Here is a 17,575-nt window from a genome sequence, read left to right on the forward strand (position 1 = left end):
GAGGTGTTTCGCGTTGCAAGACAGTGTGTGAGAGAAGTGTGTTCGCATGGAAGATGGTTCACTTGCGCTAAACGAGGATGCAAAGAGAGAGGCTTGGAGACACCACTATGAAAGGTTGCTGAATAAAGAAAATGAATGGGATAAAGAGAGTCTGCCGAACGTTGACCCAACAGAGGGACCAGCTATCAGGGTTGATAGTTCCTTGGTAGCTAAGGCAATTAGAAGCATGAAGACAGGGAAAGCCCCAGGCCCATCAGGTATCACTGCGGAGATGCTCAAAATATCTGGTAGTGTCGGCTATAGCCTAGTCACCTGTATAGTTAATCAGGTGATACATGAAGGAGTCATACCCAATGACTGGTGTAGCAGCATAATAGTCAACTGCTACAAAGGTAAAGGTGATGCCCTAGATACAAATAATTACAGAGGTATCAAGCTGTTGGATCAGGTGATGAAGGTTACAGAGAGGGTCATAAGCCAACTAATTAGAGAGAGAGTTAGTTTAGATGAGATGCAGTTTGGTTTCGTGCCAGGGAAAAGTACCACTGATGCTATATTCCTGGTAAGGCAGCTGCAGGAGAAATACCTAGCCAAAGATAAGCCCCTGTACCTGGCTTTTGTTGACATGGAGAAAGCCTTCGACAGGGTCCCCCGATCCCTCATATGGTGGTCAATGAGGAACTAGGAATAGATGAATGGTTAGTGAGAGCTGTGCAAGCTATGTACAGGGACGCTGCTAGTAAGGTGAGGGTTGGCAATGAGTACAGTGAAGAATTCCGGGTAGAGGTAGGGGTCCACCAAGGCTCAGTCCTCAGCCCCCTCCTATTTATCATAGTCCTCCAGGCAATAACGGAGGAATTCAAGACAGGATGCCCCTGGGAGCTCCTCTATGCTGATGACCTTGCTCTAATTGCTGAGTCATTATCAGAACTGGAGAAGAAGTTTCAGGTGTGGAATCATGGTTTAGAATCGAAGGGCCTTAGAGTCAACCTAGCTAAAACCAAAGTTGTAATAAGTAGGAAGGTAGACAAATCAGAAATGCCTTCAGGTAGATGGCCCTGCTCAATCTGTAGAAAAGGTGTAGGTAGAAACTCTGTAAGATGTAAGTGTAAGCTATGGACACATAAGAGGTGCAGCAATGTCATAGGAAGGCTAACTAGGAAGATGGTTTTTGTATGTGGCAGATGCTCGGGAGCATTAACCTCTGAAAATCTGCAGAAAACAACTTCCGTCACTTTCCAGGGGGAAAAACTAGAAGTAGTTGATAGCTTCCGTTATCTTGGTGACCAAGTCAGTAGTGGGGGTGGGTGTGCTGAAAGTGTAACGGCTAGAGTAAGAATAGCCTGGGCAAAGTTTAGGGAGCTCTTACCTCTGTTGGTGACTAAAGGCCTCTCGCTCAGAGTAAAAGGCAGACTGTATGATGCATGTGTACGAACAGCCATGCTACATGGCAGTGAAACATGGGCCGTGACTGCTGAGGACATGCGTAAGCTCGCGAGAAATGAAGCTAGTATGCTCCGTTGGATGTGTAATGTCAGTGTTCATAGTCGACAGAGTGTAAGTACCTTGAGAGAAAAGTTGGACCTAAGAGGCATCAGATGTTGTGTGCAAGAGAGACGATTGCGCTGGTATGGTCATGTGGCGAGAATGGATGAAGATAGGGGTGTGAAAAAGTGCCACACCCTGGCAGTTGAGGGGACCTGTGGAAGAGGTAGACCCAGGAAAACCTGGGTCGAGGTGGTGAAGCACGACCTTCGAACACTAGGTCTCACCAAGGAAATGACCAGAGACCGAGACCTATGGAAGTATGCTGTGCGTGAGAAGACCCGGCAAGACCAGTGAGAACAATCAAAATCAAATCATATATCAGAAAGCAGGGGTTAAGTGACCCATCCGTTCGTGTCCGCTGTCAGCCTCGTCTGGCACCCGTGCCGGTGATACGTAAAAGCACCATTCGCTCGTGGCCGTTTGCCAGCCCTGCCTGGCCCCCGTGTCGGTGGCACATAAAAGCACCATCCGTTCGTGTTCGTTGCCAGCCTCGCCTGGCCCCGTGCCGGTGACACGTAAAAGCACCGTCCGTTCGTGGCCGTTTGCCAGCTCTGTCTGGCCCCGTGTCAGTGGCACGTAAAAGCACCATCCGTTCGTGTCCGTTGCCAGCCTCGGCTGGCCCCCGTGCCGGTGACACGTAAAAGCACCATCCGTTCGTGGCCGTTTGCCAGCTCTGTCTGGCAACCGTGTCGGTGGCACGTAAAAGCACCATCCGTTCGCGTCCGTTGCCAGCCTCGGCTGGCCCCTGTGCCGGTGACACGTAAAAGCACCGTCCGTTCGTGGCCGTTTGCCAGCTCTGTCTGGCCCCATGTCGGTGGCACGTAAAAGCACCATCCGTTCGTGTTCGTTGTCAGCCTCGGCTGGCCCCCGTGCCGGTGACACATAAAAGCACCGTCTGTTCGTGGCCGTTTGCCAGCTCTGTCTGGCCCCGTGTCGGTGGCACGTAAAAGCACCATCCGTTCGTGGCCGTTCGCCAGCTCTGTCTGGCACCTGTGCAGGTGGCACGTAAAAATCACCCACTACACTCGCGGAGTGGTTGGCGTTAGGAAGGGCATCCAGCCGTAGAAACACTGCCAGATCTGACTGGGCCTGACGAAGCCTTCCAGCTTCACAGACCCCAGTTGACCCGTCCAACCCATGCTAGCATGGAAAGCGGACACTAAATGATGATGATGATGATGATGACAACTGTTCTGGCCTCAAATAACATTTTTCTGTTTGTACGAGTTTACCAGGGTACTCCACCCAATAATTTGTATTTTTCATTTGTTTTGTTAGGAGGAAGGGACTATGCCCACAACCTTTGTAGACTCTCCGAGGGTGGTCAGATACATGTGATTAACGTTCCTCTTGAATAGTTGCAATCTCATGGCTACAGGAAGAATGTGCTGAGTGGGGAATTCTAGAGAGCCAACATTCAGAAGAAAGGACAGGATATATTGGCTTCTGTGCCGGTGGCACATAAAAAAGCACCATCCGAACGTGTCCGATGCCAGCGCCACCTTGGCTGGCTTCCGTGCCGGTGGCACGTTAAAAGCACCAACCGATCGTGGCCGATGCCAGACACCCCCTGGCACCTGTGCAGGTGGCACGTAAAAAGCACCCACTACACTCATGGAGTGGTTGGCGTTAGGAAGGGCATCCAGCTGTAGAACACTGCCAGATCAGACTGGAGCCTGGTGCAGCCCTGGCTTCCCAGACCCCGGTCGAACCGTCCAACCCGTGCTAGCGCGGAAAATGGATGTTAAACGATGATGATGATGATAAGGGGCCTGAGCAAGTGGGAAGACAATATGAGTGATGAGAGGAGAATAGAGAAGTCAGGAAAGCTTGATTGGAGGTGGGCACAAACCCACTGTAACAGTGATAAAAAAAATGAAAGTGAATTAAGATTTTACATATGCAAGAGGTAGGCTCAAAAGGTGAACATATTGCTGTACAGGTTTATAGAGAGAGGCTTCATGGTTCATGGCTAGTAGTTATTTAAATCAGAGCTTAGTTTCTACCCTCTCAAAGCATCAAGAACACCTAGATAGAAAACCCACTGTTCCAGCTGCAACCACAAGGCAGGTATATTTCACGGTAAAATAACAACACAGGTGACAGACTGGAGAGAAATCAATAAAAATTAATGCGTGTAATTATAAAATGTATCAAAGGTAGTGAAAAATATGGAAAGGATGGGTATAATACCTTCAGCAGATTTGTTGTACTTTTGGTTACCTACAGGAACAGTTTTACAGGTGTATAATTGGTGCAGAATGGCAGGTGATAGAAGCAATAGGTCATCTCGGGTAATATTATAGTCAATGGAGAAGTTGTACAGAAGGAGGAGACTGCTGGAATTCATGCACTGCAAATAAATAGGTAAACAAGTGTGTTTATGACATATATGTATATATTTTGTTTACTGTGCTCATGCCTCATATAATGTAGTTGATTATATCAATCTCAGTACTAATTCAACTGATACTTATTTTTAGCAAGCTTGAAGAGATGAAATCAAAATGAACATAAAATTTAAATACGGAAAGAACTGGACATAGTCAAATACCAGGCACCTACAAATCTTTCTATCTAGCATTGGTGTCAAGTGTTACTGATTCCAACTGTTGCATAGCACCTTGGCCAAGCTTCCTTTTACACATGACACTGAAATTGACTGTAGGGAAACTCTGTGAAAGCTTGTTGGACGGTCTGAGATTTATGGAACTAGTCACATCATACTTTCTGTAATACTGATTGTCTGAATACAAGTGTGTATGTAATACACACACATTATATATATATATATGTATGTATATGTGCATATTCATATCTATTATATGAAAGTCAATGTCTTTATGTGTGTTTGTGTGTTACTTATACATTCGAAAACTATGCACCGATCATAATGAAATTTGGAACACAAAATCAAAGCCTTGGGAGAAGGGTAATGCTGTGTAGTTCATACAATTGCATGGACCAAAATTACTGAATGGATCCTTATGATATTTGAAACTTAGATTCAATGCATAAGGGCAGGTATAATGCAATATGTTTGGTTTGAATTTCAGATGGCTTAAAGGGGGCAGAACCCCCATGAAAATTCATAAATTTTTGATGTTGATGAAATTTCAACCATGGGTAATTGACACACATCAAGAAGTATTCTCAAAGTTTCCACTTCACATGAGGATTCTAAGACACCCTAATGGGGGCCTTAACTCCCAAATTTTAGTCATTTATTTTATGATCCAAAACTAGGTCAAAAGTACTGAATGGATCTTTAGGAAATTTGGAAATTATATTCTATGCATAACCCCTATGACAATTCGTATATTTTTGCTGTGATGAAATTTTAAACCATAGATATTACACACAAATAAAGTAAGATCTATAAAATTTCATCTTCTTACAAGTTAGAAAGACCCCTTCATGGGGACCTAACACCCACAATTTAGTCATTTTATCTAAGCAATGATGAATTCAGTTGTACTCTTGGAAGCTGTAGGGTCACCCGAGCATAAAAGATGAGCATTATTTGTAATTCAATGGTACAATAGTGTAAGAGTTTGCTTTGAGATATACTTAGATTGTGATTTCTGCAATGTGCTGCATAAATTGTCAAATAAATGAGAGGCATCTTTGCTTCCACTGATTCAGTTGCAAAGTGTTCTATAAAGTTATTTGGTTGCAGACCTCCTTTCAGTCTTTTTATTATCACTGGGTCACACATAGTCCCCAGATGGTAACATTGATTTCAAGGCCTTCCCAAATGAGTGACTGGTTAGTCAAAGTCATTTAGAGATTGTAAATTTATTCTGTCCAGTTATGTATCAGTATATTGGTCATTTGCAAACTCCAGAGGTGACACTTTCATTTCTCCTTAGCCCTCATGTCACACAGTTGTTGATGTTTATTTCAGTTGGGTCACACCCTTCCAATTGCTATAGATTCGTAATGCATCTTACGGCTGTGTCTGTCACCTGGATGGTGAGGAATCCTACATTGGGAGTGGTAACGACTAGGGTAGGGTAGCTGACTGCTTATTGTCATCATTCGTCTTTTGGTTTCCTGTAGCTTTGCTCTCTTTTACAAACCCAGTGAACATATGTTTCCTATTTCAAAGAAATTCAAGCAATAGATATAAAACCCAAGTTAAAAAGATTCTCGACAATTCAACTTCTCTGGTTGACATTAAGACGCCCACCTCCAATAGGGGCCTTAACTCTCGTATTTTAGAGCTCCATGACCTCCATTTTTCAGGAGCAAAATCCTTTTAACAGGTTCTATAACACTGGAATTTTGGAATATGCGCATAAAAATCAGTAGTATGGGATACATGTGGCACGATTACAATTTTTTTTAGGGTGTGTACAGAGGGAAAGAACCCTCATCTGCAATTTTGATGAAATTCTAAACATAGGTATTCCAGTTCATTACAGAAAATATAACAGAAAAGTCTAATTCTTCAATTACATGTGTGTATGATTGCATGTGTGTAATATCTATAGTTTAATATTATTAATTGATATTCTTTTATTTCTTTTACTTGTTTCAGTCAAGTGACTGCCACCATGCTGGAGCATCACATTTTAGTCAAGCAAATCGGCCCTAGGACTTTTTTTAAAGCCTGGTGGGATACAAACACACCAGCACCGGTTGTCAAGCAGTGAGGGGGGGGGGGGGGAGAACGACAAACACAGATACACACACACATATATAACAGGCTTCTTTCAGTTTCCATCCACCAAATCCACTCACAAGGCTATAGTAGAAAACACTTGCTCAAGGAGCCATACAGAGGGACTGGACCCAGAACCATGTGGTTGGGATGCAAGCTTCTTACCACACAAAAATGGAGGGAAGTAACTAGGGCTTTTTCTTTCATTCAAGATAAATTTTCCAAATCACTCGTATATTTTTGATACATCTGATGCAATAAATTCTGCTATCCAAGAACTTGAAAGCTTCCACACAGTTTCCAACTATAAAATTTCATTCACAAGTCAATCCAAGGCTATGACAGAAGAAACTTATCTAAGGTAGTCATACCTACACCTAGTGACATTCATTTAAAACAATCACATAATATCAAGACACAAACATATAAAAAATGACCCCCTTTGGTCAGGAATGCCCATGGAATTACACTGAGAAAGTTACCCTCTGAGGCACAAATCCAAGTGAGGTTGTTTATGGAAGACCAGCAATTGCCCATGCATACCAGCCTCCCCTCTCCATGCTACTGATGTTATCCAAAGGAAAGGCAGTGTGCAATATAGCTTGGCACCAGTGACATTGCAACTCATTTTTACAGCGCAGTGAACTGGAGCAACTGAAATAAAGTGTCTTGCTCAAGAACACAACACACAACCCAATCCAGGAATCAAACTCACTACCTCATACATATACCACAAACATATGCACACACAAATAATAACAGGATTCTTTAAGATTCTGTCAACTAAATCTACTCACAAGGCATTGGTCAACCCAGGGCTATAGTAGAAGATACTTGCCCAAGGTACCACACAGTGAGGCTGGGACTGAAACTATGTGGTTGGGAAGCAAACTTCTTACCACACAGCCACGTCTGAGCCTATGATGCATATTAAATTCTGGCTTATTAACTAGATATGGTGACCTACTAGACAGAAAGCCAATCTATCACAAGTAAAATTTCTTGATTACTTAGTACATATTCTTGACTGAAAAGTGAACAAGGGCATAGAGAATTAAATGCAATACTCAAATACATATCAAATTACTTTCAGTAGATTTGAACTTAAGATTATATCTATAGATAAGCTGATAAGTCTAATATTGTAGCAATACTCTTTACTCTTTTACTCGTTTCAGTCATTTGACTGTGGCCATGCTGGAGCACTGCCTTTAGTCGAGCAAATCGACCCCAGCATCGGTTGTCAAGCAATGCTAGGGTGACAAACACACACACGCATATATATATATATACATATATACGACGGGCTTCTTTCAGTTTCCGTCTACCAAATCTACTCAAGGCTTTGGTCGGCTCGAGGCTATAGTAGAAGACACTTACCCAAGGTGCCACGCAGTGGGACTGAACCCAGAACCATGTGGTTGGTAAACAAGCTACTTACCACACAGCCACTCCTGCGCCAATAAATGCTTTTTTTTTTCTTTTTTTTTTACTATGACATTTATTTAGTTTGGTGAAACATGAGATTCCATGAGCCCTTTTATTTGTTTCACAAGTTTAACTTCTTCAAAATCAAAAGGATCACAAGAAAGAGAGAGAGATGTATGAAAAAAACATACACACACACACATACACACAACATAAGTTTGGGGAAAATTTAGCTCTCCAATCACCACCACCTCCACCAACAGCCAACAGAAAGAACATGACACAAGTTTATGCATATATGTACAAGGGTATGTGCAAATGTGTATATAAGAAAAAGAGAAAATTAAATCACGTACATGTACGCAAGTATAAACAAACATATCTGAGTTTTCCAGATACCATTACTGCATAACATCATGTGGGGGGGAAATATTCTTTACTACTAACAAATACAAATTATACAAACTTCAATAACGAAGCCTGAAACAAGCAGCTCTATACACATAAATTACCCTAAAGGAATTTTAGTAATATCTCTCTGGTGGACTGAAAAAATTTCTGACATTACAAGATCTTTTGATGTTCAACACCAAATTCGTCAAGCTTTAACATAAATCCCAAGCAAACAAGTTTCTCAAGATATGAGGACATCATACTTGTACAATTTCTATGTTGTTGACACTTAAAAAGAGCAAGTGTTAAGATTGTTGTATTTTAGCCAAAATTACATGCACACACACGCACTAAAATATACTGAAAATCTTACTCGTGACAAAGATATTGATTTCCAACATGGATCCAAGGGCTCACATTTAGAAGTAAGGTTAAAGTGGATTATATTGACCTGGAAGAATGAAAAGTAAATCTGATCTTGATAGGGACTGAAAATGAGAATGTAGAGTGTAAGTGAGGGTGTGTGGAATATGCATGTTCAAGTGGGGTTCCACTCCCTCCCACATGGCCCATGCAACCCAGGAATTGTTGATAATCCGTGCTGGTGGCACATAAAAAGCGCCATCCGATCGTGGCCGTTGCCAGCCTCATCTGGTCTCCGTGCCCATGGCACGTAAAAAGCACCATCCGATCGTGGCCGTTTGGCAGCTTCATCTGGCACCTGTGCCGGTGGCACGTAAAAAGCACCCACTACACTCACGGAGTGGTTGGCATTAGGAAGGGCATCCAGCTGTAGAAACACTGCCAGATCAGACTGGGCCTGGTGCAGCCTTCTGGCTTCTCAGACCCCAGTTGAACTGTCCAACCCATGCTAGCATGGAAAGCGGACGTTAAACGATGATGATGATGATTCATTATCATGTGACATCCAACATGTGCCCCCCCAATGACTTTGACTGCTGTATCTAGAGTACGTCCAAGGATGCCTGATCAGTGGCTCCACAGGGCCAAAGATTCATTGTCATGGACATAGTTGGAAGGAGCAAGATACCCCACCTGATCCTGGCATCCACTCACTTCTATAGAGGCATTAATATCGTCATTTGAGTCAAGGGCAGTTTTGCTGACGAGCTTGTTTTCTTGATGTATCTAGCTAAATGTGTAACCTGTTATTTTCTGGAAGCACATTGTTTTTATGTCTGATATCATATATTTTAATTATGTTTTGTTGTTTTCAGTTTAGGCAGGAAATTGACAGAATTATTAGAGTGTCAGACAGAATGCTATGCAGGATTTGTTCCAACTATCAGTAGTCTGAGTTCAGATCCTGCAGAGGATCTGAACTCTTCACCCTTCTTCTGTCTTTCACCCTTTGAAGATGGAAATAGAAAAAATTCCAAATCAGGGTGGTGGATTGGTGGAACCATGAAAACATCAGACAGGATGTTTTGCAGTGTTTGTTCCAGTACTTTGTGTTCTGACTTCAGATCTCATCAAGGCCAACATGAGTGGTAAACTTGACCTGTCAGCTTAACATCACTATCTGGCATCTAAGGTGCTTTTAGCCTAGTCCATTCTGTTGCAAGTATTCAGGCCTGCCTTCAAGTTAGAGGATATCTTCCTCCCTCCCACCTGTCTTAGAGGACCAGTAAGTGTCATGGACACTGCCTGCCCTCCTTTCTAAAACATGAGGATAAAAATGTTGCCTGGCACACTGTATATACACATAAATATACAAATAGACACATATTTGTTACCCAAAATAGATAAAAAAAAAAAAAAAAAAGGAAAAAACAGCTGAACGTTAAATATTCATTTGCTTCTATCTGAATTTTTACTTATAAGAGAAAGTCTCTATATGTTTGCTTTCCTCAGATCATACCCTAGCATTTTGGAAAAGAAAAGGATACAGGGGACAACGTAGACCTACATACACTTAAAAAGGATGGTATGATCATAACTGGAATGCCTTTAATCATAGGTTTGCTTGATCAGAACTAACCAGGGAGTTGAGGGATAAATAACAATTTGTTAATAAGTAATTCACTTGAAGCAATACATTTTGTAAAGAAGCCAAGAAAATCTATATTCTTTCATTGTAGGCCAAAATTTCCAAACACGCACACACACAGACACACAGAGATTTTCTAGCAAGCTGTGAAGAAGATGATTGTTCGAAAGACCTTGGTTATTATTAACACAATAACAATGTTTTTAGTAACTTGTATTACTTCAGCTTGACAGTACATCCTCCAGAGAAGATACATGTAACTTCATGATTTTTATTTACACACACAAAACTCCTCCTCTCTCTGCCTCCCCCTTCTCTCTATTTGAGAGATTAATTAATGGTTCATCTACCAAGTAAGAGGCAAGTAATGAGAAAATAAGCAACAAATACTACGTACAATATTGCTGTTGCTGTTGTGATGGGGGAAAATGAAAAATAATTAGATATGTCAGATGGTTGATACTTCTCATTTTAAATTTTGTACTATTGCAAAAGAGAAATTCTGCCTTACTTTGTTTTACTTGATGTGTAATGTAAGTGTACATGTTCGACAGAGTGCTGGTGCTTTGAGAGAAAAGTCAGGTGTAAGAGGAATTAGATGCAGTGCACTAGAGACAAGACTGCACTGGTTTGGTCATGTAATGCAGATGGATGCCAACAGCTCCATAAAGTGTTGACCTCTCAAAGCGGATGGAACAGATGGAAGAGGGAGACACAAGAAGATGAGGGACAAAGTACTGAAAGACGACTTCAGGATACTGGACCTTTCACACAAGATGACAAAGGACCAAAATACCTAGCGCTTTGCTGTATTCAAAAAAACCTGTCTGTTACAGCAGAAGTGTTAAGACCACTCCTCCTAGTGAAGAGGATTGACCTGCAAGAGGCAAGTGCTGGTGCCATGCAAAAAGCACTCATGCCAGTATCACATAAAAATACTTGTGCAGTGCCACGTTAAAAGCACCCAGCACACACTGTAAAGTGGTTGGCATTAGGAAGGGCATCCAGCTGTAAAAACCGGGTCAAATCAGATTGAAACCTGGTGCAACTCTGGTCAAACCATCCAACCCATGCGGGTATGGAAAACAGATGTTAATGGATGGTGACGATGATTTGCAGCCCATTTAATTGGAGGAGGCCAGAAAGATAGTTCAAATAAATGAAAACCCCAGAAGAAATGAGCATATATTAGAAACAACTATTTGAAATAAGCAACAAGACTGCTGATGTGACAATAATAACGATGGTTTTTTTTTTTACCCAAACACAAGGCCATAAAATTCAATTAACTTTAGAATATGACAATTACTTCACTGACAAGCAGACTGTGTAGTATATGCTTCATTGGTGTGGCATGAGTTTTTAAGATATGTTGGAAAACAGCAAGATATTTAGAAACCCTCGAATGTTTTGAAGGCCCTGGACTGGTGCAGAGGTTCATTTGCAGCAAAGTACAAGGCATGTGTTTTTGTTTAAAATAATTTTTCTTTTTTTTTTTCATAATAAATTTTTTAGAAAGTGGATGGAGTGCTGTAACTCATTTACCATAATATTTTGTATACTATGGATCAAAAAAGGTGGAAAATTGAACTAGAAAAGAGGAAGGCTTGACTTCAGTGGGGTTTCAACCTAGAATCTATGAAAATAAAATGAAATATTAGATATTTAGTTTCACTGTTGTCAATCCTCTCAATTCACCATTTCTAACAGAGACAGAATGTTAGAAACTGGTGGAGAAGTACAAGGGATGGTTGATTAATCAAATCACACCACTTGACTTATTGACCCACCAAATGGATGAAACATGAAACTTCAGTGAGATTTGAACTCAGAATCTGAAGTACCAAAACAAATACAGCAAGAAACTTTTTTCAACACTATAACAATATTGTCAACCCACCACACAATAATAAGAATTCTTTCTATTATAGGTAAGAAGCCTGGAATTTGTGGTGAAAGGGCTAGTCAAGCGTATCAAGCCCAGTGTTTGACTGGTATGTATTTTATTGATTTCGAAAGGATGAAAGCCAAAGATGACCGCAGAATATAAAGACAAATAAAATGCTGCTAAGAAATTTTTCTGGCCTGCTAATGATTCTTATTTCTTTATTGCCCACAAGGGGCTAAACATAGAGGGGACAAACAAAGGTATTAAGTCGATTACATCGACCCCAGTGCATAACTGGAACTTAATTTATCAACCCCGAAAGAATGAAAGGCAAAGTCGAATTTGAACTCAGAACATAACGGCAGACGAAATACCACTAAGCATTTCGCCCGGCGTGCTAACAATTCTGCCAGCTCGCCTCCTTCTAAAGTTTGGTTTCAGTTTTATCCATGTTGTTAACAGCCACAGCAACAACAATAATAGTAATGGTATCTAATTTAGGCACAAAACCAGCAATCTTTGTGGGGAGCAGAGTAGTTGAATACTACACACACACACAGATGGATGGATGGATGTACTAGTCAGGTTGTATTGTCAAAAATAACCATTTTTTAAGAAATAAACTAAATCAAGTATTTGATAAATGTATTGATATAACATACATTCCATATATTTGATACAGACTTGTCTTATAAAAATAATTAAATATTTATCAACATACACTGAAGGATTGGATGCAATGAGAATATGAACATTTTTACATAAATGGTTTTAATATTTCATTGGGGTTAAAACAATAGAAATGCCTGTATTTAATTGCTGAAGATTTCTCCAACTATTATTGCATTAAATCACTGGTGAGTTTGTGCCTTCAAAAATGACAGCAAATCATATTTATAAATTATGTCAAGGAATGTAGAAAATGCATGATGAGTTTACTGTCCACAGTTTAGATTTTTTTGTTCATATGTGAATGATATTGTTGACAAAATCTCTTGAGAATTCTTCTCAGTAAAAGTAGTTGAACTTGTGGCTGTCTTCAGTAGTTTCACCACTGAACTACACAATAAAAAAGTACATAAATAATTTAGTATAATAGAAATGTGTGTGTGTGTGTGCTTGTGAGCTTTCAGAATGATAAGATGACCACAGACTATGCAGGCAAGATTATATCCAGACTTTCAACACTGCAGTTTTCAGGCATTACATTTCACTATTAATGGGCAATTTGAATTTTCTCAAACTGCATGCTATTATTCCCAGTTTCAGACCATCCTTTTTTTTTCTGTTCAATGCAAGATATTCCCAACAAACAGTGCCAATGTTCAAGGACTTGTGGATGTTTGTGGGGATGCCAAGAAATCTCTTTGGTTTATGCTGGGACTGCTTAGCAAGAACTAATTCTCCATAAACTGATCACTTCAGAAGCCTGAAATCATCAAAACATAATAAAACCAATGAGCTTCCATACTGAGGCAGTCTGCATTTCCCAGTACATCTGTGATAAGTGTAAAAAATTTCCAACTGATGATTTTAATATATACCTCAGATCTTCTCAGATATGTCTCAGATAAGTACAGCAGGGATGTGATGATACAAACATAATATATGCAAAGCTCAATAGACAATTTCATGTCCCTCTTAACTAGATTCATTTCTCCAGTGTCCCAAGTATAACTGAAGCCTTTATAGTGGATTCTTTTACAGATTTGTACAGACACTAAAGAAACGGCTCATTATATTCTGAATATCTTGCTCAGAGTGAAACACAAGAACACAGTCATCAGCATATAATAAATTGTAAAAAAAATAATTATAATGATCTTTGAATTAGCTTTGAAATGATTCAGATTAAAATATTTATCTGTTGTGTGATAGCAGACAAAGATACCTAAAAACAGTCCTTAAATGCATGAGCCATCACCACTGCAAAGCACAGGGATAACAAAGTTGGCACAGGTATATCTTCTATTTAACACCACTGTTCTGACAGAGCACTATATGAGTTGATGTAGCCCTCCATAGCAGTGTCCAGTTGGTCAAACAACTTAAAGAAGAACCACCAACTTGCCTGAGATTCTCCACAGTGCATTTCTATTCACCCTGTCTAAGAGTAAGGAAAACTTGATAAAGAGAAAGCTTCCACTCTCTGAATTTCTGCAACTCCTGAAGATATCTGAGGTACTCCTGAAACAAGAACGAAGCATATATATGTCTCCAGTATATTCAATAAAAGTCTGGTGGATAAATTGCCAAGTTAAAATTAGGAAAATACCATGAAAGTTAACATAGTTGGACTTGATGCCTCTGATCTTGTACAGTCAACAATTTGTGAGGTCACAAGGTTAGTCACTACATCCTCATCATGTTTAAACAGGAGGATGTAGTGGTTGATGTGATCTTAGCTAGTAAACTACCAGTTCCTGAAACTTCTCTTTAGTTGATCTGTTTCATGGCAATTCTAACTTGTGATAGGATTATTATCCATTCCTTAAATAACATGGTGCTGCAGTAGGTCTTCTATGACTCTCTTATCTACTAAGGATGGATCGTAGAAAAGATCTGTGAAATGCTGAAGCTATCTCTTCAGATTATTTTGAGTTTCACAAACTGAAGTAAATCCATCTTTGGAATTGAGAGAAGCAGTTGTTGATTAGTTGATTGATGGGGGCAAAATATTTGTTTTAACAAAGTGTACATTGCTTAGGAGTCTTTCCAGTCAAAGGTCAGTTGAATATCCACGGATATGTTGATTAATGATGCTTCAATAATATCTAAACCATCAAGCAATGAATTTGCTAGAACTTCATGAACTGGTTCTCACAGTTTGTCAACATTCAGTTATTTTGGAACTTTTTCCTTACAACCAGCTTCAGGTTTATTCATACAAGGTAGTGGTCTTTCCAACATGTAATTCCACACAAAACTTTATAACAACATGGATCATGAATGTCACATTTATGTAATAAAACAAAATCAAAAAGATGGCCTTGGTTTGACTGAAGGTGAGTCTTGGAAGCTTTATGCTTGAGTTTCGGACAAAACATTATGTTACTTAACACAAGGCTGAACTCAGAACATAGTTGCAGCATATGTAGAAAACTTTTCATTTTGCCTAGGCCAAAGCATCCCAAACTAGACCATGTATTGCAGTTGTTACCTATCCTGGTATTAAAGTTACTTGATTGAATGATTTTGTTGCCAGTTCGTGTGGAAAGAAAAGCATTTCTAAGATTAACATAGAAAAGATATAGAATTTCTCCCACTGAATGAAGACACAGCGCATACACAAAGAAGAAATTAACATGGTGCCCACAAGGCAGGGCAAGCAGAGTTTAATCTGGTCACTCACACTGAAAAAAAAAATCATAATTTTTTTTATACTTACGACCATCAGAAATGTTAAAGATATCAGCCTCTAACCATGTTGTCATGCTTTGATTAAAAGGTTACAGCATAGATTAGATTACTTAGATAAGTTTCGGCTGAAGTTTCTCAGGCCATGTCTAATTTAATAGCACTACCTAAGTTCTTAAAGAAATGCACACACACACACAAATACATTGTTACCAAAGTTTCAATGAAGAATAAATACTAAAATTCAAGACTTTGAAATTTACTGAAGCATGCTATGCATCACAGCTGTTGTTGGACTAAAGAGAGCACCTCACATAGTAAACTGAACTTGATGGAAACAGCAGTAAAAGTACCTTCAAAATCGTTTTGTACTATCTTAAAATAGGGATACTTTTGATAATGTGATCTTCGGTTCAATGCACATATGGAAAATAGGATAGTCATCGCTAGAATGCCTTAGCACAATCAGGGTTGACTTGAGGCCAAAAAACACTTGTAATTTTCCATATAACATTATACACAATTCATCTTTGGTTGGCTATTAACATACAAATAACTGTAAAAAGAATTCTCAAGCAATTCATAGCACTTTTATAAGTGTACAAGTCAAGTTATCCAGTCCCAAGTACTGAACTCTATTGAAAGACTTACAGAGAATCTATGTGAAACTTCTTAATATTAACGATTTAGATTAGTACAAAATTAGTTGCTCTTCATAACATCATTAACTGATCTTCACATTCCAATGACTATCTTGGCAAAGATACAAAATTTGCATAGTCTTCTTAATAATATCAAAGACATACAAATGCTTTGCATGTTGATAACAAAACCCATCTATTTTTTAAAAAGCAATCCTGTATCTTCTGATTTTGGCCTGACCTTGTACAACAAAAATTTGAGATAATATACAATGTTAATTTGTCAGATGAGCTTGTCTAGGTACAAACTTAGGCCATTGCATAATGATGGTTTGGATTGTTGCAGATGTGAAAACTTTTCAATACCTTGTTATTCAGCATCCTCTTTAGACAATTCCTTTGCTAACAGGAGTTCCTAATTTCTTAAGAAAACTAAAGGAGCTTTAACAGAATGGAGAAATCTGAACAAAGAGGAACCTTCAAATAAGGCAGGGTAACAAGAGTAGGATGCTGTTTTGATAAGATCTGAAGTTGATGTTAAATTATAGTCAAAAGACTTGATATCTAACTAAATGTAAATCAATTGTAATTAAACAGCTGACTGTAGATCATACCCCCTACTGATGTTGGCAATTTACTAAGTGGTAATGGATTTCGAATAAGAATGATGTTAAGAGTGGACACTGATGTTTTTTTTCCTTTTTTACTGAAAAGACTTCTCCCATCGTTTTTAAGTGAATAGTACAAATAAAAAATTGGACCAGAATCGGTGCAGAGGCGAGGAAGCAAAAAAAGTAATAAATTTTCAATTTTTTTTTTTTTTTCATAAAACCTTCTAAAATAATTTTCAAAAACAGTGAAAAGGAAACTGGAAAAATCCGAGTCAAAAGGAATAAAATCCAACCTGTGGCCGAAACTCCGCTCATTATTCGTCGACCTTTTCTAAAAGACGGTAAGGAACGACATTCTCCAACATGTCCTTTTTCTTTATTTAACTTGGTACGGTTGCGCTGATATCGATTTTCCTAAAAGTTATGAGGGGAAAAATCGGATCGTGTGAATTTTCCAAAAGTCCTCTTCCCACCCCTCGGAAAAAATTTCCCCACAAATTTCTTTATAATCGTAATCTATGCCCTGAGATTTTTTTTTTTTGGACCCATTAAAGATATTCTTTTCTACATTTCAAACAAGTAAAATTATTGTATTACAGACACTTCTTTCAGAGGTCTATTTTTTGCAATAGCAATCTCCGAGAAAACGTACTTCCCGCCACTGAAAAGCGTTTTTTTTTTTTTTTTTTGTTTGTTTTTTGTTTCTTCATTTCAAAACATTTCTTTCTTTTGTGGGAGGGAGAATTTTGTGAAATGTTGATATCCTGAACTGAATCGATAGCTCTTAGTGAAGGATGACTAGCCCACAATTTTGGTGTGAGGGAATGAAATCGAGTTACGTCCTGATAAATTCTTGTTTTGCTTTTAATTCGTTTAATTTCTATGCAACATGTACAGAAAAAAGTTTTTGCAGAATGGCAAGTGTGATAAAAATATGTAATTAGGGGACAAAAATAAATAAACACTCGGTAACAATAGTTTCTTTACTTTCATTAATAAGTGATCTCCCAAAAATCTATTTCTTTAATGTTT

The 17,575-nt window shown here is 39.2% G+C and overlaps 1 protein-coding gene across 1 annotated transcript in view; it reads right to left on the minus strand.

The window, feature by feature from the left end:
* LOC115212099 (metal cation symporter ZIP8) overlaps nucleotides 1-17,575 on the minus strand; it is a 36,492-nt gene that overhangs the window by 16,537 nt on the left and 2,380 nt on the right. The window contains exon 2 of the mRNA XM_029780940.2: nucleotides 3,742-3,901. Coding sequence (XP_029636800.1) covers nucleotides 3,742-3,901 — 160 coding nt within the window. The remainder of the gene's footprint in view (nucleotides 1-3,741; nucleotides 3,902-17,575) is intronic.

The sequence above is a fragment of the Octopus sinensis genome, linkage group LG5, assembly GCF_006345805.1.
Source record: "Octopus sinensis linkage group LG5, ASM634580v1, whole genome shotgun sequence".
Taxonomy (NCBI): domain Eukaryota; kingdom Metazoa; phylum Mollusca; class Cephalopoda; order Octopoda; family Octopodidae; genus Octopus; species Octopus sinensis.